This window comes from Gracilinanus agilis, chromosome 6 (genome assembly GCF_016433145.1).
Source record: "Gracilinanus agilis isolate LMUSP501 chromosome 6, AgileGrace, whole genome shotgun sequence".
Lineage (NCBI taxonomy): Eukaryota > Metazoa > Chordata > Mammalia > Didelphimorphia > Didelphidae > Gracilinanus > Gracilinanus agilis.
This window is the reverse complement of record NC_058135.1, coordinates 33,728,227-33,753,070: the sequence shown is the minus strand read 5'-3', so window position 1 is coordinate 33,753,070 and position 24,844 is coordinate 33,728,227. Positions and strand designations below refer to the sequence as shown.

General features: G+C 38.1%; 1 protein-coding gene across 1 annotated transcript in view; it reads left to right on the top strand.

Annotated features, from left to right (window-relative positions):
* Positions 1-23,653, top strand: part of RASGEF1B (RasGEF domain family member 1B) — a 43,785-nt gene extending 20,132 nt beyond the window's left edge. The window contains exons 3-14 of the mRNA XM_044682423.1: positions 640-762; positions 1,494-1,631; positions 5,496-5,708; positions 6,830-6,904; positions 9,677-9,772; positions 9,934-10,036; positions 11,659-11,738; positions 13,340-13,435; positions 14,627-14,722; positions 16,213-16,336; positions 17,833-17,905; positions 22,679-23,653. Coding sequence (XP_044538358.1) covers positions 640-762; positions 1,494-1,631; positions 5,496-5,708; positions 6,830-6,904; positions 9,677-9,772; positions 9,934-10,036; positions 11,659-11,738; positions 13,340-13,435; positions 14,627-14,722; positions 16,213-16,336; positions 17,833-17,905; positions 22,679-22,703 — 1,242 coding nt within the window. The 3' untranslated portion in view covers positions 22,704-23,653. The remainder of the gene's footprint in view (positions 1-639; positions 763-1,493; positions 1,632-5,495; positions 5,709-6,829; positions 6,905-9,676; positions 9,773-9,933; positions 10,037-11,658; positions 11,739-13,339; positions 13,436-14,626; positions 14,723-16,212; positions 16,337-17,832; positions 17,906-22,678) is intronic.
* The last annotated feature ends 1,191 nt before the right edge of the window (positions 23,654-24,844 follow it).

Genomic DNA, 24,844 nt, shown 5'->3' with positions numbered 1-24,844 from the left:
TAGGGGAATGGATAAGATAGCACCTTGCCCATTCTCACTGATTTTCAAGACCAAGTACAAATGTAAGCTGAATAACCTTAGGAACCAAACTATACCTTAGCTTTCCTCTCCTTCTTAAACAGAATGAGGAATCAAGCATTCAAGCATTTATTAATCACCAACTATGTACCAGGCCCTGGGGCTACAAAAACAAAAACTCTCTTGTTCTGAAGGAGCTTATATTCTACTAGAGGCAATTGCCTGAACCCATATAACTATGTAAGGAGAAAGAAAAATAGTTGCTTAAACATAGTCCTTGGGTTGTGTTTTGAACTGAGTTAGCTGTAATAGGACACTTAATTCCATCCTACACAATACCTCTAATTCCAGCTTTGACTCTATAGTTAAAAATATGAATATATATTATAATGTTAATATTGTGTTATTACTACATTATATCATATTTATATTACATTATAATAATTCACATTCACATTAGAATACCATATCATATATAAAGTTATATTGAGTTGATGATAAATGATATATGTGGAAGGAGACATATTTTAGCAGGAACCTAGGATTCATATGAATTTGTATTTACATTTTTTACATTAATGTATTTACATTAATTTACATTTTTCTTTCTCTTGCCCACAGAGAACATATATATTTACCTTTCTACTCAGTTCTCGTTTGTTCATGCATCCTTTTGAGCTAATGGCCAAGGTTTGCCATTTGTGCATTGAGCACCAGAGGTTGAGTGATCCCAGTTTGGACAAGGTAAGGAAAAATCTGAAAATGTTAATCCAGTTTTGTTACCAAGTCCAGTTATTTCCTATCCTGGCTAGTTCTTGAACTAAATAAACATAGCATAGGATCCATTAAAAGTGAATATTGTCTCATTTGATTCTTACAACAACCTAGGGAGTAGGCGCTTCTATTACCCCCATTTTACAGATGAGAAAACTGAGGTCACAGTGGTAACTTACCCAGGCCACACAGCTAAGAAATGTCTGAAGCTGGATTTGGACTGAAGTCTTTCTGGCTGTGGACCCAGAACTATCTACTGTTCCACCTAGATCCCCCAATTAATTAAGTTAAAAAGATTTAAATAGTATTTTATGTAACTAATAATTCTTTATAATAGTCTCATTAGGTAGGTATTACAAAAATGTTTGTCCCATTTCACAGATGAGAAAGCTGTCTTGTCCAATCATATAGCTAGTGAAAGACAGAAATTAAACTCAACTTAGTTACTTAGACTTGAAACAATTATAGGGAATGGTATAGAGACCAAAAAATGCCTTAAATTATTCTTGGGGTACCCCTTATTTTGATAATCCATTTATCAGTGCTTTGGAAAAGGGACCATGGAAGTGTAGACACACTCTAATTTTTGTTTCCTCTTCCTTATATTCCCAGTCAACAGAAGTTTTACTTATGTTGTTATTCCTTGGGAGTGTCCTCTGGTGGCAAACAATGATATGGTTTTTCTTTTTTCTTTTTTCTAGAGCCAAATTAGAAAAATCACACCCAAAATTCTTCAGCTCCTAACAGAATGGACAGAGACATTTCCATATGATTTTCGAGATGAAAGAATGATGAGGAATTTGAAAGACCTCACCCATCGAATAGCCAGTGGCGAGGAGGTTGGTGACCCCAGTTTGTCCATTTAGCCCATCTATGTCAGAGGCATATGAGATTTTGTGGGAAACCGGGCAATAAGGTATAGGACAAATTTTCAGTATGAGCATTTACTTCTCAGGAGCTTGATTTACTGTTTTATTGGTTGTCTGGTCTTAAGAAAGTATTGGAGAAAATATTAATAATGAAAATTACATTAAAAGTACGTCATGTATACATCCCCCCCATCTCCACCCTGAGCTGTTGTTAATATTTACCAGCACACCCCTGGGTCTAGACCCATGTTGGTGAACCTGTGGCACATGTGCTGCTCCCCTCCTCATGCATCTGAGGACATTTCTCACATCATCCACCCCTCTGCCCAACATCCCAATGGAAGCACTTCCTCCCTACTCTGTCTGGGGTGAAGCAGTGGGCTCACATGTATATAGCATGATGATTGCAGTTTGGGTGCTTGGTCTCTAAAAGGTCTAGACTTTATAGCTTGAGTGTTCGCTCTCTGACACTCACTTCTTACTTAGCTTTTTTTTTTTTTAAAACCCTTACCTTCTGACTTAGAATCAATACAAAAAAAGTGGTAAGGGGTAGGCAATGGGAGGTCAAGTGAATTGCCCAGGGTCACATAACTAGAAAGTATATGAATCCAGATTTGAACCCAGGTACTCCCACATCCAGACCTGACTCTATCCACTGAGCCACCTAGCTACTCCCCTTGCTTTCTTTTGAACAAGATTTGTAATATGTCTTGAGTTCTGCCTTTTACATGCAGTGGAAGATGATTAATTAAGATGGGATTGAACCTTCAATTTCACTGGCATAGGAAACTCCTTAGTGAAGAAACTCCTTCTACCATTACAAGTTGGTACCTTTTCTATAACTTAAACTATTTTAAATTAGCCTAAAGTCCTAAAAGGTTGTCATTTAGTCAAAAAACATTTAAGTCCTTATATGCTGTGACTTAGTACTAGTGATACAAAGAATGGTAAAAAGCACAGTCCCTGCCCTCAAGGAGCTGATATACCAATATGGGGGATGGGGGTGGGGGACATGGTATAAATAACTAGGTACACATAGGATACAGAGAGAGAGTATGTGAAAAGTAATCTGTAATGAATTCTGATTAGTAGTTTGGATAATCAGAGGCATAACTGGATTTATGTGACTCTGGGCAAGTCACTTAACCCTCTTTGCCTCAGTTTTCTCATCTATAAAATGAGCTGGAAAAGGAAATAGCAAGCCACTCCAGTATCTGTGTTAAGAAAACCCAGTGGATAGATCATGAAGAGTCAGACATGACTAAATAGCTGAACAATGATGTAAGTGAAGAGAAGGGGATATATATTATAAGAGATGTTGTGAGGGTAGAAATGGTAAGATTCAGCAATGGAGTCAGATAGCCTAGTTGAATGAGTATGAGGAATTGAGAAAGATGCTTAGGTTGCAAATTTAGGTAACTGAAGGTGGTGCCCTTGACTATGGTGGGAAAGTTTGGAAGGGAGTTGGGTTTGAGGGTAAGGAGAATGAGTTCTGCTTTAGATATGTTAAATTTAAGATGTCTTTGGGACATCTACTTTGAAATATCCAAGGGGCAGTTGGAGGTACAAGATTATAGCCTAGGAGATAAACTGAGGAGAGAGAGAGAGAGAGAGAGAGAGAGAGAGAGAGAGAGAGAGAGAGAGACAGAGAGAGAGACAGAGAGAGAGAGAGACAGAGACAGAGAGAGAGAGAGAGACAGAGAGAGAGAGAGAGAGAGAGAGAGAGAGAGAGAGAGAGAGAGAGAACAGAATCAAAAAGACCCTAGAGATGAGAAAGTATATTAGAGAAAAGAGTCATCACCAATGTCAAATGATCCAGGAAGGTGGAAAAGTATCAGGACTGAGAAAAGGCCATTTGATATGGCTTTTAAATGATTGGAGATAGCACTTTTAGTTGACTGATGAAGAAATAGATTGTAGACTGCCTTCTCAATAGAGTTTAGCCATAAGGGTGGAAGTAGTGGTGGTGATGGTATTTTTTTTCCAATGAGATGCCATGATTGGGAGTTATGTGACAAAAAACTCCAGATAATAGGATATGGTTGTTTCTTGCCTAAGGGCAATAATAATATATAATATCTTTATATTATGATCTAACTTTATTTACCAGTTAATTACTGTCACTGACATTTAAAATCTTAAAAAAGGGAGAGTAAATGTTTGGCAATAAAAAAACTAACAGAGAAAAAATATTTAACTGTGAGTTAGACTTCTGTAACTGAGCTCCATAGAAACAGTAATTATTCAAGAAGGGAAATATAAAAGGTCTCTAGTTCTTTGTTCTCTGAATGGCTTTTGATGAATCGCCCATATGTTTCACAAAGATCTTCATTTATATTCAATTTCTCTCTAAGAAGCACATTAGCATTCTTTTCCACCTTACATTTTCATTTTTACACCCCTCCCTCCTTGATTTGACTTTCCCCCTGACCTTTCTGTACAAATGAAAGATCCTGTACCTAATACTGTGAGCTCCCTTCAGGAAATGTTTACTGTTCATTAGAAGTGAAGGAAGCAGTAGGAGCTATTCCTAATTGAGCCCAGCTCTTTTCTTCTGGCTGTCCATTGCCTATTCCCTAGTATCCTTAGCTGATGACCTGCTGAGAAGTTGCAGTAGGCTGGTTATTCAGATTTCAATTGCCATTCCATCTGGCGGGCCTAGAAAGTTATTCCTGCATGTGGGTAGGGGCTGGGGTATGAACCAGAGAAGAAACATACTGAAAGGGCTTGTGGTAAATAGAATCCTCCCCCGCCACCCCCTCCCACTCCCTCTCCCCACCCCCACCCCTTTCTCTCTCTCTCTCTCTCTCTCTCTCTGTCATTTTTTCCAAAACTCTTGCCTTCTGTGTTAGTACAAGTTCTAAGACCAAAGACAAGGGCTAGACAATCAGAGTTAAGTGACTTGCCCAGGGTCACATAGCTAAGAGGTATCTGAGACCAGGCCTATCCACTCTATCCACTGTGCCACCTAGCTGTCCCATGGCCCATATCTTAAAGGAGGTAGAAATTATCCTTCCCCTAGACAGAAGAAGAGATCTCCATTCTCTATAACTTTGGAATCCAACAAAGTCCTCTCTGTAGAAAAACTTTTTTTTTTGAGGCAGAAAATTGAGGAATTTTCTAAGATAAATATGGATTGCATTGCTGGGCTGGGCACTGACTCAAAGTCATTAGAAAAAGAATTTAAACCCTTTTACCTAGGCAATACTCAGTGAATATTTTCTTTTGACTGAACAAAGTCATGTAAATTTGTTAGATTAAATTGGTTCCTTTAATGTGAAAACAAATTAACTTCTTTATTGAGAGGAAAATTGTCTTGTGCACCTCAGGCTAGTGTATAAAAAATTCATTTTCTCTTTGTTTTGCCTTCCTTTGGCTCCTTCACTGCTGCTATGATGAGCAAATTGTCTGTTTTGGGAAAGGAGATGAGCATGTCCTCTTAGACTGGTGTGATGGGAAACTAGACAGGGTGATGGAGGAGGGAATAGTAGCATTTGGTGAGATGGTCTAGCCAACAGTACTGGTTCTGCAGAGCGTCCTAGGGACTGAACTGAATTTACATGATATATTTTTTTGACTGCATTGAACAATTCCTTGAAAGGTCTTACTGTAGACCCAGGGCCAAAGCTGATGGTGGATAAGTTTGAATTCCTCCTGCCCCGTCCCTGGGGCCTTCAGCTTGAGTCAAGGTCACCAGAGAGCTCTAATGATCAGAACCAACCTGTACTTTGGGCATTGCACAGTTATAGAATGTAACTTTATCACTGAATTTAGAGGATGCTAAAAAAACAATCCGAAGTCCTTTGAAATAATCTCTCTTTTGTGTCATGGCAGACATACAGGAAGACTGTTCAGCAAATAATCCAGGCTCTGATCCGAAAGCTCGCTACTCTCAGCCAGTATGAGGAGGTCCTGGCAAAAATCAACGCAACAGCCACAGATCGGCTCACAGTTCTCAAATCCAAGCCACAGTCAATACAAAGAGATATAATTACCATCTGCAGTGACCCTTATACATTGGCACAGCAGCTGACTCATATAGAACTGGTAAGGTTGCTACTTTTGCTTGGTTTTATAGCCAGTCAGTCAATAAGCATTATTAAGAGCCTTCTTTGTGCCAGACTGGGCTAAGCACTGAGGGAAACAAAGAAAGACAATCCCTGATCTCAAGAAGCTCACAATCTAGTGCAGGGAGTGGGGGAGTGGGAACCTCACAGTCTAAGGGGATATCCACAAGTTATTTTGTTGTGACTCAATCATTATGCCCTCCAGCAAACTCTCCATTATTTGTAGTACTAGTGGGAATCTAAGAGATGGCTAATACAAAATGGCAGCCGGTCTTTTGGATTTAACTTAAATCCAAAAAATCTTTTGGATTTAACTTTAATATTTGCAATTGAGTATAGGCACATGTTGTTCTAAGATTTGACTTCAGCATCTGTTCCCTGGGGAACTGCAAAGTTATCCCAATTCCCTTTTTTATTCCAACCCTTGCTCTAGTCCCAGCCATATAGGCTGCTTCTTTTTGGGCCTAAAAAGCTTCTCTCTCAGACAAAGACAAAGAATTCGCTGGAATAGAGAACAGCTTGCTTCCTAATAAGGTGGCCAGAGTAATTGGGATAAAGCCTTTCAGCTTGAAAAACAGGAGAGCTGTTGGGGACAGCTAGGAGGCTCAGTGCATTGAGAGCCAGGCCTAGAGATGAGAGGTCTTGAGTTCCAATCGGGCCTCAGACACTTCAAAGCTGTGTGATCCTGGGCAAGTCACTTACCCTCCATTGCCTAGCCCTTGCTACTCTTCTGGTTCTTGGAACCCATACCTGGTATGATTCTAAAACAGAAGGAGAGAGAGAGAGAGCACAGTATTTCCATTCATTATGTTTTTATATTTGAATATACAGAGAATTTCCAAGTGAGGAAACTTCCTCTGCTAAACTAAATCTGAACCCGCATTGTACCCTAGGATCTTAGAAAATTTTGTGAGGCCCTGGAGTCTAAGTGACTTGCCTAGGATCACCTACATATATGCCAAAGATAGGACTCATACCCAAATCATCCTGATTCTAAGGCCAGCCCACCCATTCACTAGAATACCTTCCTTCTCCAGCTTAATTATATAGCTGGGGAAGCTACTGATTCACCATGCTTTGAATTGGTTTTAAATTTTTCAGGAGAGGCTCAATTATATTGGACCAGAAGAATTTGTCCAAGCCTTTTTGCACAAGGACCCTTTGGACAATGACAAGGTAAAGATTGTTCCACTGACTTCTAGAAGCTAGATTTGCATGTGTGAGACTACTTTACTGAACTCAATAGAATAGAATTGAGAGGGAATTCTTGGGGCTCCTAGAAACTTCTTCATCTCAGTTTTGTGTGAACAAGCTTAAAGTACATGATTTGGGGTTGGGGGGTAATTTGTAATAGTGGGTGTTTTCTATAAGTTTCTAAGCCCATCATTGATTTTTTTTTTTTTTTGCCTCTTTCTCCTGGGAAATTTAGGTAATTAGAACTTTTGATTATGGCACTTGGTTTTGATGGAGGTGAAAGACATGGTTTTAGCAGCTCTTGTTAGAAAACAGAAGAGAATGCTCAGCTTTTGATGCAGTTACAAGGACAGTGTAGGGCCATTCGCCTGGCTGATAAGAAGCTGTTAAAAGGTTTCTGTGGTTTTTTTTTCCCTCTTCCTCTAAGATTCAGGCAAAGACACTTGATAAATAATCTATTTATTATTTGACTGACGCCAGAAAACATATAAAAATAAACTTACTAGAAATCTGTAAGACACATTTTTTTAATGCATTTTGAACTCTCCTAGAAATCATGTCTTCTGGGAGATAGGACAACAGCTGCTTTCTATCCCAACGATTCCCTTCAGTATAAAAACTACAGAATAAATTCTTCAAGGAAAGGATAAGGGAGACTTGTTAGGTGGAAAACAAAGAAAAATTAACCTGAATTGGAATTTTGCTTTTGAACTAAGTGCCATTTGGTCTCCAATGATTTTTTGGTGAAGATTTTCCTTTACAACTTGAGAGATCACAAATTCCAGCATTCCAGTGTCTGTCGTCCTCATACCCACCCAGCTTGCCAGGTGTTCAATTCAGTATAATTTATAAGGAGTGTCCCAAAAGACTTGGTGCAGCTTAATACTTTAAAATTTTAATAATTATAAGCCATTCAAATTTTAAACTGCCCTAAAAACTTTTGTAATACCCACTACATTCAGCACTTCAGGTACATGGCACTGGGAATACAAGAAATTGCTCCACTTTTTTTTAAAGCTTTACCTCTTGTCTTAGAATCCATACAAGTATCAATCCCAAGGCAGAAGAGCTATAGACAGGTGAGACCGTGGGGGTTAAGTGACTTGCCCAGGCTCACCCAGTTAGGAAGGATCTGAATCCAGATTTGAACCAGTTCCTTCTGTCTCCAGGCTCTCTATCCACTAGCTGCCCCAATTACTCCACTTTTGATTGCGTCCCAGAGACAGGAAGAACATTCAGCTCCTCTCAGTGATGATAGTGAAAGGCATCGTGGTACAGTGTTAACAGATAACTTGAATCAGATTTTGCCAGTGTCCTCCACTACTTCCATGACCTTGTGCAAAGTCATTGGCCATCTAGAAACCTGAGTTTCTTTCTACATTAAATAATACATTGAATTAGATGGCTTCTAAGGCTTCTTTGAGTTCTGTATCTATGAACCGATGAATCCAAACAGAATCTGCAAGCATTTATTGAGCGCCTACTGCATGCCAGATATTAGATACCAGAAAAACAGATTTTTTAAAATGCAATACTCACTGCTCTCAGAGAGAGCTAAGGAGATATAAGAACAACTCCCCAGATAAATAAATTAAGATGAGAGATAATACTAGCAACTGCTAAGGGGCTAGGCAGAGATCCTTGACTATTTATGTCTTTTTTGAAATTTAGCATTGTGCTGAGTACGTAGTAAGGACTCAATAAGTATTGATTATCTTTAGATTTATATAATCATGGATTTCGAACTAAAAGGGATGCTAGAATGGAGTTTCTTAATGAGTTCTCTGAACTAGAAAAACAATTACATCTTTATTTTCACTAACTTCTAATTGAAGTTTGACATTTCCTTCAGCTATTTAATAACATTAGTTTGAGATATCCATTGGCTTCACCAGACTTCCAGAATGGGAGTTTGGAGGGGAGTTGGGGAATCATTGACCCAAGAAAGACTGAATCCTTGAGATAGAGGGTTGTTGTCTGACTGATTCATCAAACAGCTATTTAAAGTTGGCAAGAGCACTATACGTATTTGATCTTCACAACAAGCTTGCAGCTATGACACCATGGGTCTTATTCTCAGCTTGCAAATGAGAAAAGGGAAATGAAATGCCCATACAGATACCAAATGTTGCGTAAAATTTGAACTTATATGTCCCTAGCTCTAGGTTGCCACTTTGATGTTTTAGATGTCAGTATTCTAGTTCTTTCAGTCCCCTTTATTATGGTGGTGTCACTTTGTTGGCCCCTCTGAAGCTTAGAGGACATTGGCTCAAATTCCTTAAAGCCAGAGTATAATGGCTCAAGACTTCAATGAAAGAAATCTTTGACCAATCCCAAGTCACTCAGCCTGGGATCTGGGAGAAAGAGCACCCGAATGAATACATTGGAGTGAGCAAATAGATCAAGACCTCCAGGGACCCTCATGACATGGCATCTTACGTAATTCCTGAGGTAGAGGCAGAGGTGTGCTCATTTAAGAGTACAGCAAGAAATCAGCAAATATTATAACGAATACTTGTTTATTGTTTTCTTGATTGCCTAGACATTATGAAAGTAATGGGGAAAATGTTAGTAATTCCCATTAAATCCATAAGTGTTATGAATACTTTTTTTCCCCTAGAGAGTTGTCAAACTTTTATCAGCACTCCCCTGAGTGAGGCAAAATATTACTGTTTGATTTCCTCTAGGCTTTCTGATTTGAGCCTTTCTTTTTGTCTGATAATTAGTAATACTCTTTTTCTTGTGTTTATTCAGAGTTGTTATGATGAGCCAAAAAAGACACGAAACCTAGAAGCTTATGTGGAATGGTTTAATCGACTCAGCTACTTGGTTGCCACTGAAATTTGCATGGTGAGAGAATAAATCGTTTACTCTCCTCTAGCAAGCTAGCCCTCATTGGGCTTAGTAGTCATTCTCTCTTCTTTCCACCCATCCTCTGGCAGATCTGCTCTTTGTGTTGGCTTTCCACCTATCCTCTGATAAGTCACATTTCCACTTCTGTTGTTTTTCAGCCAGTAAAAAAGAAGCACCGAGCAAGAATGATTGAATATTTCATTGATGTTGCCCGGGAGTGTTTCAACATTGGCAACTTCAACTCCTTAATGGCAATAATATGTGAGTATGTTCAGGAAGGATCTTTCCATTTTCCTTGTAATAGGACTGATGGAAAACAATTGTCAACAAAAGATGAGGAGTTTTTATAAATTTAGCAGTTTATTTGATGTTCTAGAAGGGAAACATTGTTATTCAATTGTGTCTGACTCTACATGACTCCATGAATTTTGTCGATAGGGTTTTCTTTCAGAGATACTATAGTGGTTTGCCATTTTTTTCTCCATTGTGTCTCATTTTATAGATGATTTTTTGCTTTTCTTTGCATCCTCATCACTTAATCTGTCACACAGTAGGTGTTTAATAACTGTTCATTGACTGACTCATTTTGCATAATTAAAGGCAGTGGAGCTGCTTCTTAACAGGGGCTTGGAAAGATTGTATATCAGGTATGTGGTCTGGGACTAAAATGGAATCCAAATAGTTTTTAAAGATGTATGGCTAGAGATGACCTAGATAAATGAACTTAGAGGATGGACAGAATGGAGTTGTATGCATAATTTGACCCTTTTCTTTCTTTCCCCTTCTTGCATTTAGAAAAGTCTTTTAACATGAAGTAACAAAAAATTCTGACAAATGTCAATGCCACTTTGGCTAGAAAATCGAATGGAAATGAGCAGAATAAATCACTCTTAAGTCATACATTTAAACTGCAGGGGTTCTGAATTTTTGTGTGTGTCAATCTGGCAAAACCTTAAGGACCCCTACCCAGAATAATGTTTTTAAATGCATGAAATAAAATATGTAGGATTACAAAACAAATCACTTACATTGAAATGCGGTTATTAAAATATGACAAAAGCAGAGATTCACCAACCCCAGGATAAGAACTCCTAACTTGAAGGAATAAAAAAAACCTCAGAATTTCACAGTTCCCCTAGAAACAAGTCAGATATTGAACATAAAAGCCTTACAGATATGATCTCATTTGAGGCTCAAAACAACCCTAAGAGGTCGGTGCTATTATCACTGCCATTTTACAAAGAAACCAAAGCAGAGATTAAATGACTTGTCCAAGGTCACACAGCTAGGAAGTGTCTGAGGCCACATTTGATTCCAGGTCTAGGTTTAAAAAATTGAATGATTGTTCCTTGCTATGTAATGATGTCAGAGAACCTGTTTCTCTTTCCTAAAGTTTGAATACCAGAGGTCTGAAATCATTTGAGTCTTTGGGAATAATTTTCCTGTTTTGATTCTTTTTTTTTTTTTTTTAACCTTTTGCCTTGGAAGCAATATATAGTATTGGTTCCAAGGCAGAAGAGCGGTAAAGGCTAGGCAATAGGCATTAAGTGTCCCAGGGTCACAAAACTGGGAAATGTCTGAGGCCAGATTTAAACCTAGGATCTCCTGTCTCTAGGCCTGGTTCTCAATCCACCAAGCTACCCAGCTGCTCCCTCCTGTTTAATTTTGAAAACATTTACATTTAATTTATTAAAATTAAATTGAATTCCTGCTCTGCACAGAGTAGACACAAGAAGGAGGGATTTTTAAGGGAATATAGAATACATGGTTTCTAGAGTTTACAATATCTATAGTCATTTGCAGAAACCTCGAGAATGGATACATTTTTAGAATAGAATTTTGTATTTGATTTGCCTTTTTATTTTTTAATTTTAAATGGAAAGCTGGTATGAACATGAGTCCTGTCTCCCGGCTAAAGAAGACCTGGGCCAAAGTGAAGACTGCCAAGTTTGACATTCTCGAGGTAAGCATACTAGATGCTTTGAAAGACTCCCGGCATCTTTTGATTCTTGCAAAGGGAAGCTGCTTCCCCTTGCTTCATGGATGGATCTGGCCTTGGACCACCAAAGAGACTCAGAACCATCATCCTTTAAGACCCAGTGCAAAGAAACATCCAGTTAGAAGAGAAGGGAACTATAAGTAGGGCCCTGGCTTGATCGGGAGTTTTCCCTTTTTATAAAGCATTTTTATAAAGCATTTTTCATTAATATGATTATAACCTATTAAACCATATCTTGTCAGCAGCATTCTAGTCTTTAACTACAAAGGCTTGGTATGATGAAAGCAGAAGGATTTGTAGGACAATGAAAGAGAAAACAGTTATATCACTTTTTAAAATATTTTTTTAATTTGAATTCTAAATTCTCATCCCACTTTCCCTCCTTTCTCCCTCCCCTCACCTGAGACAGTAAGCAATCAAATATACATTTTACATGTGTAATCATATAAAACATTTTTCTATATTAGTCATTTTGTGGAAGAGATCTCAAAGAAAAAAGAGAAGAAATAAAGTGGAATATAGTATTCTTGAGACCACATTCAGACTCCATCAATTCTTTCTCTAAAGGCAGTTGGCATTTTGCATCATGAGTCTGTAGGACTGTCTTGAATCACTGTATTGCTGAGAATAATTAGGTCATTCAGAGTCATTCATCAAAAATTATTGCTGTTACTAAGTCACATAGCATTCAATAAATATATATATAAATACTATTGTTTATAACAAATGTAAATCTGAAAATTTGAAAGCACTGTGTTGCAATATTGATTCGGGTTTATATAGCACATAACCTCAAAACATCCCTATGGAGTAGGCATTATTAAACCCATTTTATAGATAGAAAGCTGGAACTCGGGAGACTTTACCCAAAGTTATGCAGAATGTAATTGTATTAGTTGAGATTCAAATCCAGGTTTCCTAACTCATACTCATAATAACATTCTCATTTTCTCTCTCTCTCTCTGTCTCTCTCTCTGTCTCTGTCTCTCTCTCTCTCTCTCTCTCTCTCTCTCTCTCTCTCTCTCTTTCTCTCTCTGTCTCTCTCTCTCTTTCCTTTGCTCTCTCTTTCAACCCCTAACTCTCTTTCCTTTGCTCTCTCTTTCAACCCCTTTTTTAAAAATCAATCAGTATTGGTTTTACAATCAATACTGGATATTGGATCCAAGGCAGAAGAGTGATAAGGGCTAGGCAGTGAGGGTTAAGTGACTTGTCAAGGGTTACACAGCTAGGAAATATCTGAGGCCAGATTTGAACCTGGGTCCTCCCAAGTCCAGGTCTGGAACTCTATCCACTCAGCCACCCAACTGCCATAAAATGTTAACTTTCTATGAATTTGGACTAGATAATGTCTAATCCAAATAAAGCTTATCAATTCTTACAACTAGTAAAATCTGTTTCAGTCAACTGAAAAGTTTTATACCATATCATCTATTCTCTACATTAAAAATAAACTATCCATAATCTGTCTTCGCAGAAATTGGCTGGCTATTATCATAATTGCAAGATATAGTTGTCTCATTGTTAGGGGATGCTGAGTAGTAATGCTACTTCTCTTCTGTATACAGCATCAGATGGATCCTTCAAGCAATTTTTATAATTACCGAACAGCTCTCAGAGCAGCGGCACAAAGGTCTTTGATGGCTCACAGTAACAGAGAGAAGGTAGGTTACAAAAATAGACTGATATGAGAGGCTTTTTAGTGTGAGAGATCACATGTTATATTCTGAAATGTAATGCAATGTTGCTCTTTTTACTGGACTACTCATTTTTCTTTTGGGGCACACACAGAGAGATCCCTATCTTTTAATACCCCAGGGTGTGTGTGTGAAAGATACATTTAGAGGAAAGGGAATAGCAAGTCAGACCATGAATTGACCACAATCCCATTTTTTTTATTGATTTAACTTCAAAAAATCATACCCCAATAGCTGCATTAAATGTACATTTTGTACAGATGTAAATTCGATGTACTGCTGTACTCTCTTTGTTCTGCCCCATCTGTTTTACTGATGAATCCCCAAAAGAACCCTGTGTGAACAGGAAAGAAGATACTCCAAACCTTATCTTTCTCCTTGGAAGTAGGGATTATTTGTTATCATTATGAGTAAGAAGGTACATGGGATGAAAGAGATAGAAAACTAAGGCTAAAGACAAGACAGCACACTTCTCCCTCCTTTATCAGATGCTTCTCCCAAAATATTGCCATACAATGGTACTTGTGTGATTTCCTATCTGAGGAAGCTGTTGCTAATCTTATGACATGAATGTCACATTTTCTTACTAGAAAGCAGCAGCCGAGCCTAGAAATGCCGGGGTATTCTAGGACTTAACCTTCTCAGTAGGCAAAGATGTTTGGAGATGGAGGAAGAAAAGGCTTATATAGATGCTTTCTTATCTTAAAACAGTGTCTCCTGGACCTGGAATTGATGAGCAGGCTATTAAATATATTTCAGCATAATAAGAAAAGGTGAAAATAGCTGGGGTTGTGTGAGATTTTGGTCTTATTTTCAGCTGTGGAATTAGGAATAAAACCCTCAAAAGCTTCTTTTCCATTCCCAATAGTATGTTTCAGTCATTTCTCGCTCATTCCCACCAAAAAAAAAAAAAAAAAAAACTCCCCCGTCAGCTCCTAATTGGAAAATAGAATTATTGGCATTTCTCTTTTACTAGAAAACTTCTGTTAGGATCTTTCAAGTCTCAGCTAAAAGAAGGACTCTTCCTAGTAATTCCTAGTGACATTATTTTGTATTCATTGTTAAGATTGTTATAAAATGATAATTAAGACCTTGATCTCATTTCATGATTGGATACTTTTTTATATAAGAAAAAACAGAATCTTATGTCTTCTTTAGATTGTGATACCCTTCTTCAGTCTCTTTATCAAAGATATCTACTTCCTTAATGAGGGCTGTGCAAATCGTCTTCCAAATGGTCATATTAATTTTGAGGTGAGTGGATTAAATATTTATTATTACAAGAAGTAATAAATATGTAACACTTCAAGGCTTGGAAAGCAAAAATATTTTCTCATTTTATTATCACAACAACTGTGGGAAGTACATACTATTATCCCACTTTGCAGATGAGAAACCTGAAGCAGAATTCAGTCACTTGCCCAGGGTTACAAGAGTTAGGAAGTGTCTCTGTACTATTTGAGCTCAGGTCTTCCTGACCATCAGACTATCCACCAAACCACCTAGCTTCTTAAATATCCTTTTTTTTAAACACTTGCCTTCCATCTTAGAGTCAATACTTTGTATTGGTTCCAAGGCAGAAGAGTGACAAGGGCTAGGCAATGGGAATAAGTGACTGGCCCGGGGTCACACAGCTAAGAAATGTCAGAGGCCAATAAAATGCTCTTCATGCTCCTAATTGAGTTACCACCAAGTACAAAATGCATTATCCATGGCACCTAACTGCCTAGTACATGATTTACTAAAAAGCAGAATAATGTAATGTTTTATGTGGCTAATAATATAATATAGTTACTTCTTTCCCTCTCCTGAACAATCATATCCATGTTCACAGTGATGTCCCTAAGAATATCAGCATCAGGCTTTTTCCATGCCTTCTGAATCACAAAAAGAAAAGTTAAATTTTCTTTTTAGTGTTGTTCATTTGTCTTTCAGTCATGCCTCACTCTTTGTGACCCCATTTGGGGTTTTCTTGGCAGAGATACTGGAGTAGTTTTCCATTTCCTTCTCCAACCCATTGTACAGATAAGGAAACTGAGGCAAACAGAGTTCAGTGACTCGCCCAGAGTCACACAGCTAGTGTCTGAGGCAAGATTTGAACTTGGGAAGATGAGTTCCAGGCCCAATGCTTTGTAAGCTGAGCCACTAGTATAATTTTATTGTTGACTCTATCCCATTGTATACATGTAAAATGTATATCAGATTACTTACCATCTCCATAGCAGAAAGAAGAAGGAAGGGGAGAATTCAAGACTCAAAATTCTTTTTTAAATGTTGGAAACTTTTTTACATATAATTGGAGAGGAAATAAAATAAAAACTTTTTTTAAAAAGAAAGAAAATGTGTTGCATATCTACATTGTGTATTAAAATTCTTCCCCACTGTGGGAAGGGCTACCATGTGGAAAAAACAGAAGACTTTTTTCTAGATCTGTCCAGAGGATTACAAGTGATTGTCTCAAAGATGATGAGGAAGAAAGTTAAGCCCCCTAGAAACCCAAAGTGACAAAACCATTATGTTATAGGTGCCAAAATTCAGGGGCTGAATTCTTACAGGATTCTTTATGGAGAGAAATAGAACCTTTCTGATGATGCATAGGAATGGATGTCACAACACAATCTGAAGTAAAGAAAGAATAACAACACACATTTCTAAAGTGCTTTCAATAGGAATTGTTTCTTTCTTGTTTTTTTTAGGGAGCACCTTTCAAATTTGATTCATATGTTTCTTCCTTTCCCTTTTAGAAATTCTGGGAGCTGGCCAAACAAGTGAGTGAATTTATGATATGGAAACAAGTTGAGTGTCCCTTTGAAAGAGAGCGGAAGACTTTGCAGTATCTGCTCACTGTTCCCATCTTCAGTGAGGATGGTAAGCCTGACATTCAGTTGAAAATCTCTCTGGCATTCATCTTGGAATTATCTAAACAACAATACTCTGTCCTTGCTTCTTCCTGACTTCTGATTATCTCCCGATGCCTCTTATCTACAGGATGATCAAGAGTTTATTCTCATATCCATTTTGCTTTTTCATTGAGCAGCAACTTTGGGGGTGGTGTTCAGTTGGTGCTTTTGAACTATCTTCATTTTTTTTAAAATCCTTACCTTCTGTTTTAGAATCAATACTGTGTATTGGTTCCAAGGAAGAAAAGGAAGGGCTGGGCAGTTAAGGTGAAGTGACTTGCCCAGTGTCATACAAGTAGGAAGTGGTCTGAGGTCAGATTTGAACCCAGGACCTCCCATCTCCAGAGTTGGCTCTTTAACCAGTGAACCACTTAGCTGACCTTTAAATTATCTTAATAGGAGCAAGTCTCATTATTACAGTGAGGAAGGGGTGAAGAAATATTCAAGACTGAAAAGTTGGGCCAGAAATGTTTCTTGCCTGTGAGATTTTTTTCTTTTTAATTAATTGAATAATTTAGAATATTTTCCCATGGTTACATAATTCATGTTCTTTCCTTCCCCTACTCCCTCCCGAAGCCAATAAGCACTGGGTTTTACATGTATAATTGTTCAAAACCTATTTCCATATTATTACTATTTGCAATAGAGAGATCATTTAAAGTCAACATCCCCAATCATATCTCCACTGAACCATGTGATCGATCATAGGTTGTTTTTTTTCTTCTTCATTTCTACTCCTGCGGTTCTTTCTCTGGATGTGGATGGTGTTCTTTTTTATAAATCCCTCCGAATTGTTGTAGATCACTGCATTGCTGCTAGTAGAGAAGTCCATTATCTTCAGTTGTGCCACAATGGATCATTCTGTGTACAACCTTCTCCTGGTTTTGCTCCTTTCACTCTGCATCAATTCCTGGAGATCTTTCCAGTTCACATGGGATTCCTTCAATTCATCATTATTTTCAGCACAATAGTATTTCATCACCATCAGATACTACAATTTGTTCAGCCATTTACCAATTGAAGGGCATATCCTCATTTTCCAATTTTTTGCCAACACAAAGAACACAACTATAAATCTTTTCGTACAATTATTTTTCCTTATTTCTTTGGGGTGCAATTGCCTATGTGCTTTAAAAAAATTTTTGGCATATCAAGAAATGATTTTTCCCCTCCTTCTTGGCCCCGATTCTATGATGGCTTTGGGTATTCATGCAGCATAAATTCTAAGCATTTTTCTCAAACCTTTACCTTCTGTCTTAGAATTAATCATAAGTATTGATTCTAAGGCAGAAGGGCTTAAGCAGTTAGGGTTAAATAACTTGCCCAGGGTCACACAGCTAAGCTAGTAAGTGTCTTAAGGCCAAATTTGAACTCAAGTCTTCTTGACTCTGGGTCCAATACTCTATCCACTGTGCCACCTTGCTACCCCAACTTTGCTAACATCCCTCTTATTTTTAATTGCAGCTCTTTACCTGGCTTCCTATGAAAGTGAAGGTCCAGAAAATAACATAGAAAAGGACAGATGGAAGTCTCTAAGGTATATTCCAAAGGTTTATTGCTTATCAACAAATCCAAGATGCTGGTCTAATTACAGTTCCTCGATCAAAGGCAAAAATTTGGACTGCCCTCAAGAAGCTATGAGTGTGCTGTATGTCCTTCTGCCAGATCTCCTGAAATGTTCAGTGTGTTTAACTGATATATATGAACTCCTTTCTAAGGGTCCCATGAATGAAGCCCCATCCCTATGTCATTTCACTATTTATTAATACCCTTTTGCCACTTGATTTTTTTATTTTTGAAGCTGAGTTTTAATTCTTTCTTCTCCCCTGTTTTATCTTCTAAAATGAATTATTCTCGTTTTAACTCTTACCTTAGTATCCATTTTTAACCCTTAGTATCAATTCTAAGACAAAAGAGCTGCAAGGGTCAGGCAATTGGGATTAAGAGACTTGCCCAGGGTCACACAGCTAGGAAGTATCTGAGGCCAGATTTGAATCCACATCCTCCTGACTGTAGTCCTGGTGCTTTGCTGCCTAGCTGCCCTTGAAATAAATTATTCTTTAAAAAAATTTTTTTTAATATTTCATTTTCCCAATTAAATGTAATAATACTTTTTGACATACATTTTCCAAAACTGTAAGATCTAAATTGTCTCCCTCCCTTCCCTTCCCCCTCTCAGAGATGGTAAGCAATCTGATCTGGGTTATATGTATATTATGAAATAAATTATTCTTAACTTGTGGTCTACTAGAATTAACTTTGGACAAGGGGACTGGACACAGGTCATAGTGATGATTCTACCTCCTCCTTCCACTAAGCTAATTCTATAATCTTGGCCAGCTCACCATCCCCTAGACCTCAGCATCTTCTTGTAGAAATGAAGGTAGGGTTGTGGACTACTAGATCGTCTTCAAGGCTGCTTTCAGCTCTAAAATTCTGGGATCTGGGATCATGTTATTTGTATAAGAATATTTTCTCAAGCAAAGATAAGATAGGAGGTTGTTCAAAGGACTTTGTAGTCTAAACTTAAGCTGTTTTTATTTGTATTCTTTTTTTTTTTAAATTTTTTTAAACCCTTAACTTCTGTGTATTGACTTATAGGTGGAAGATTGGTAAGGGTAGGCAATGGGGGTCAAGTGACTTGCCCAGGGTCACACAGCTGGGAAGTGTCTGAGGCCGGATTTGAACCCAGGACCTCCCGTCTCTAGGCCTGGCTCTCAATCCACTGAGCTACCCAGCTGCCCCTTATTTGTATTCTTAAAACAAAGCTATTCAGGAATTTTTCATCTTTGCATTAGAATGTTCTTATTCAGGTTTTTAGAGGTGCTGGTGCTGGTGTGAAAAATTACTTCTCTTCCTTCTGTCATCCAGCATTTTAGGGGCTGTTAACAAATCCCATTTCAAGTTAGATGTGTTCTTAGGAGCAAACCAGATCAAAAAACAACCCTTGTCTGAATTTGCCAAAATTTTCTACTGAAAGGTGTTACAAATTCTTTGGAAAGATGGCCAATAAAAAAAAAACAGAATTATCCCTCACCTTATTGGAAAAGACAATGAGAATTCTGCAAAAAAATTTTAATAATTAATTTTCCAATTACAAAAAATTGCTAGTCATTCTATTTTTTTTTTGCCTCTTTTCCCCAATGCTAACATTTTAGCTGCTATTCCTCCAGCATCCAGTCACACATGTTCTCTATAGCCAATGGCTTGGAATTATGGGAGTATAAGTAGCCCAGTGTGCAGTACTAGTCTATAATCTTGCTAGTATTCTTTCCTTTAAAAAAAAATTCCTTCTTAGTATCGAAAGAAAAAAAAAAAAGAGTATAAAGAACTAGGTAGTTGGGGTTAAGTGACTTGCCCAGGGTCACATAGCTAGGAATTGTCTGAGGCCAGATGTGAACCCAAGTCCTCCTGACGCCAGACCTTTCATTCTATCCACTGTGCTACTTAGGATTCCTTCCAATATGTAAAATACTTTAATTATACAATGTTTTAGACATAGGACTATATTTTAAAATTCAGTGTAATTGTCCATTCTAATTAGCATAATGGGGAGAAAACACAAGAGATAGAAGTAGTATCTTTTTTTATTCTGTTTGTTGGTTACTTTTATTTTTTTTAACCCTTACCTTCTATCTTAGAATCAATACTTATGTGTTGGTTCCAAGGCAGAAGAGCAGTAAGGGCTAGCCAGTTGGAGTTAAAGGACTTGCCCAGGGTCACACAGCTAGGAAAGGTCAGAAGCCAGATTTGAACCTAAGACCTACCATCTCTAAACCTGGCTCTCAATTCACTGAGCCACTGCCCCATGTTGTTACTTTTAAAAGCTTTAGGTTCTGGTTTCCTTTCCCCAAAAGAATTAAAATCCTCCTTTTTAAAAGTCTGACTGTGGTTCCTCTGAATCATTGAGCCAGGAGAGAGATGGAAGTTGGGCACATTCTCATTTGATTAGTACAACAACCAGGTGATATACAGGGAGTACACCTATTATTTCTCCATTTTACGGAGGAAGTTACTAAGGGCTATCTGTAATATTAAGTGACCTACCCAAGACCACACAGCTGTCAGAAAAGAAGCCTGACTCAATCTAAGTCATCATCAAGTCAGCAAACATTTATTAAATCCAGATTATGTGCCAGGCACTATACTATGCAGTAGTAGATTAATACAAATAGAAAGAAAGGCAGGTCCTGCCCTCATAAAGCCGACCTTTTAATGGAAGAAGAATATGTTTGAAAGGAAATTGAAGGAGAGAAAGGATGGAAACAAAGGTCCCCACCATGGGACAAAATGAAGTAATAAAGTTGGGAACATAACCTGGAGAGCAATGAAACAAGGGCACTGTCTATAAATGGAGGTTCTGGAAGGAGTCGTCTGCTTAAGGTCTAGAAACCATGGTTGAGGAAGCTACATTACAAGCCTGAATTCCAGGACTGGAGCAAACTGGGCCATGGTACATCCTAGAGAAGAATGAATCCAGTGTTTCTAGATACTATTAACCTAAGTGTTAATACTATTAAGCCTGAGTGTTGGAAGGAACCTCAATGGCCATATTAGTCTCACCCCTACCTGAAGAGAATCTCCACTCTAACATCACATGTCAAGTAATCAATCATCATCTGGCCTCTGGTTAAAATCCTTACAAGGAGACTCCAACCAAGAACCTGTTGCCTCTAAACTGGCTTTATGCACAGACTGAATTTTAAATGAGAAAAATAAAAATAATTTTGCAAAAATTAAAGTGCCCTATTACATTAGTACATAATAATTGGTTATTCTTTTGCCTGTGTGATAGATTTTTTAAGAACTCTTTCCTTCTGCTTAGAATGGATATCAAGTATCAGTTTCAAAGCAGAAGAGGTAGTAAGGGCTAGGCAGTGGGGATTAAGTGATTTGTCCAGAGTCTTACTGCTAAGAAATGACTAAGGCCAAATTTGAACTCATGACATCTGTCTCCATGCTTGGCTTTTCATCCACTGAGCCATTTAGCTGCCTCCTATGTAAAGTGATTTAAGGGGTACCAGACAGGCTTTCTTTCCCTAGTGCCTCAGGTTCAACATCCCTTTGGCTTCCTTTTTTTTTTCCCCTAAAAAAAAATAAGAAAAGCTTTCATTACATTATTTCACACAAAAAGTGACAATCTGATTTTTCCCTCTTGACTAGAAAGATTTAAAGTCTGAGGGTTAGGGTGGGGAAGCAGAGTTATTAAAAAAAATCTTGGGAAGCTGAGGTTTTGAATTGGACATAGGGACCCTAAAAGGAACCAGAAAAACTCTTTTGCAATATCACCTGGTCCTTTGCCAAGCTTAGCTCCTTTTTCTGTCCTAACTTTTTTTGGGGGCTAATCAGATAAGTAAGTCAAGAGGAAATCACCTACTTATCTATGGAATCCAGACAAGTTAAAACAATTCCAGAGCTAGCTAACGTGTAAATTCTTTTCCAACAAACATTATGTTTAAAAGGCATTTTTTATTGATTATGCCTCAGGCTTTCAGAACCAAAAGCTAAGCAACAAGAAATCTAGGAGTTTATAATTGTTTAATCTATCCTTAATTAATAGGTACCATATCCCTGTAATTATTTCCCCTTCAGATCCTAGAAAAATTCTGTTCACATCCCACTTCTGACTTGGAATCTTAAGTACTCTCTCTTGAAGACTAACTTGATGACATGCCCTCTAATTTTCTTTTTAAAAAACTCATTTGCCTTTTGTTTTTTAATTATTAAAAAAAAACCTTATTTTCCATCTGAAATCAATACTGTGTAATGGTTCCAAAGCAGAAGAGTAGTAAGGACTAGGCAATGGGAGTTAAGTGACTTACTTGGGGTTACCCAGCTTGTAAGAGTCTGAGGTCAAACTTGAACCTAGGTTCTCTTGTCTCTAGTCCTGGCTCTCAATCTGCTGAGCTACCCTATCACCCCCCACATTTATCTTCTCCCTCATGAAGGAGAGCAGCTTTTAGCATCCTATATAAATTCACTTCCTCCTCAGGAATAAGCCCTTCTTCTTTTTTCTGCTCAGTGTGTGGCATACTCAGTCGGCAAATATTGCCAATCTGTTTGTTGTCGTGTTCAGGATTTTAAAGTCCTTCCCTTGACTAAGGAAGAAAAAGCAAAGATAAGGATCTTTGTAAGTCATTCATATCTGCCTAGTGAAGAGTATATTCCAGGAAACCACTTGCTAACATTCATGAAATCCAGGGACCTTTCCTAGTAATGTAAAAACAAGCTTCAGAACAAGTATAAATTGATCATGAAAGTCCTCCCCACTATGTATGAGCCATAATCTTTTCTCATGTTTCTTTTTCAGGTCCAACTTCTTAGGCAGAACTTAACGTGAGAGATGCTGATGGCCACTGCTGTAGCTCACACCATCGCTGCTGTGTATTGGATCCTTTAGGAACACATCACGTCACCCTTGTTATGTTCAACATCCAGTGGTAGGAAAGTGATGGGTACCTTGAACCCAGCAGATGAAAGAGGGGCTTATGTGAACCAAGAAAGCAGATTCATTTGAGAACAAAGGAGGAACAGACTTCCCACAGATGACAGATTGAGTCATCCTGGGTGAGACTCAAACACTGACTGAGGGCAGTTTTGACAGAATCCTCTGAAGCTACTGGAATTGCCATGTGATTTGTCTTTCTCGGACTCTCCGTGGGAATGAGTCACTCTGTACTCGAAAAGAGAAAGAGAGTCTATGCCTACATGCACCCTCTTGCATTATTTGGGTTGAAGATTTGCTGCTAATGGGCATGCCAAGGCTCAATGGTGACTCCTAAAAAGCCTAGATTTCTTTGTTCACTTAGGAATCAAAAAAAGAGAAGAACAAAGCCTCCAATAATCCAAGAAGCTCATCTTCATCAGTATTGACAGACTGGCCCAATGCTACGTACTTAGTTTGCTTCCATTGGGTGTATGATACAGTGTGTTTTTTTCATCAGTTTCCCCTATCCCATAAGGTATTGAGTTAGCTGCTGGTTAGCAAACTCATTTTTACTAATATAAATTATTTAAAATAATAATGAAGATTAATGCTGTGGTGTGGAAGATGGCCACTAGAAAACTTTCATTTGAAGCTGAACTATTTAATTACTAACAAGTAGTTTTATTTTCTTTGGCACTGTTTACGAATTGCCTTTGTGTTGTATTCTTTTCCTTCAATAGTCTTTTTTGTTGTTAATCATAATTATGGAAATTTTCTTTTCCTATGTAAGTTCAAATAGTTTTGCTTTTTGAAAAAGTACTCCTGGAGTCCCCAATACATCTAAAATATTCTCTGACATCATTTCTCTTGGTTATTTCCGTGGTAATGCTGTTGTGATGAGCTAGCAATGTGTGTGTGACCAGCAGCTGGTGTAAAGATAACATGCACATAATTGATCAGTATGTACATATGTACATCATCATGGCATGTGATAAATCAGTATGATGCATGATCAATCCATGATGTGCATACATACTAGAACATGAGGTGTACATGTGTGAGAGGTGGGCCAATTGCCCCACTCTTAGTTCAGATTCAGTTTGGGGACACAATTACAGTCATTGAATGGTTAACAAAAAGAAAATTGACTCTGTCCTAATGCAGCAAGGTTACAGAGGCTGCAGCATAGCTGAATTCTTCCTCTTCTCACAACAGCTGATCTGTTCAGCATCAAAGGAAGCATAGGCCAATTGGGCCCCCCAGAAGCAACTTTGTTTACCCTTAAGGAAAGCTAATCCCAGTCTTCTGAGGGCAAAGTGTGCCTATCCCATATTGAGGAAAAACACAATATTAGTCCTATTGCATACTACCTCGGGGTGGCAGTTTGTTGTTCAGTCATGTCCAACTCTTCGTGACCCCATTTGGGGTTTTCTTGACAGAGATTAGAGTGGGTTACTGTTTCCTTCCCCAACTCATTTTACAGATGAGGAAACCAAGGCAAACAGGGTAAAGTGTCTTGCCCAGTTTTACATACCCAATAAGTGTCTGAGGCCAGATTTCAACTCAGGTCTTCCTGACATCCTCCTGAGTTCAAATCTGGCCTCTGACAACCTGGGAAGACACTGAATCCCATTGGCCTTAGTTTTCTCATCTGTAAAATAAACTGGAGAAGGAAATGGCAAGCCATTCTAGTAGTATCTTTTCTAAGAAAACCCCTGAAGAGTTATGCATGATCGAAATGATGAACAACCACAACAATATGGTGATGATATGCCCAGGGTCTTTCCTAGGACCTTTTGCCATTTAAATGCTTTTAGAGCTCTTAAAGGAAAATCCCCCTGGCATGGGTTGTATACTAGGCGAAAAAGGGGGGAAAAAAAGAGAAAAAGTTAAAAAGAGGGGAGAGGAATGTGGAAAATCAAAATCGGAGATCCTGGGCTTTTCCTTCCTCCTTCACATATCACAGTCAGGTCCATATGGTAGGTTTTTGCAGTTCATGAAAAGTCTCCTAATTCAACGTGGTAAAAATGAACCAGACCAGCACCAGGA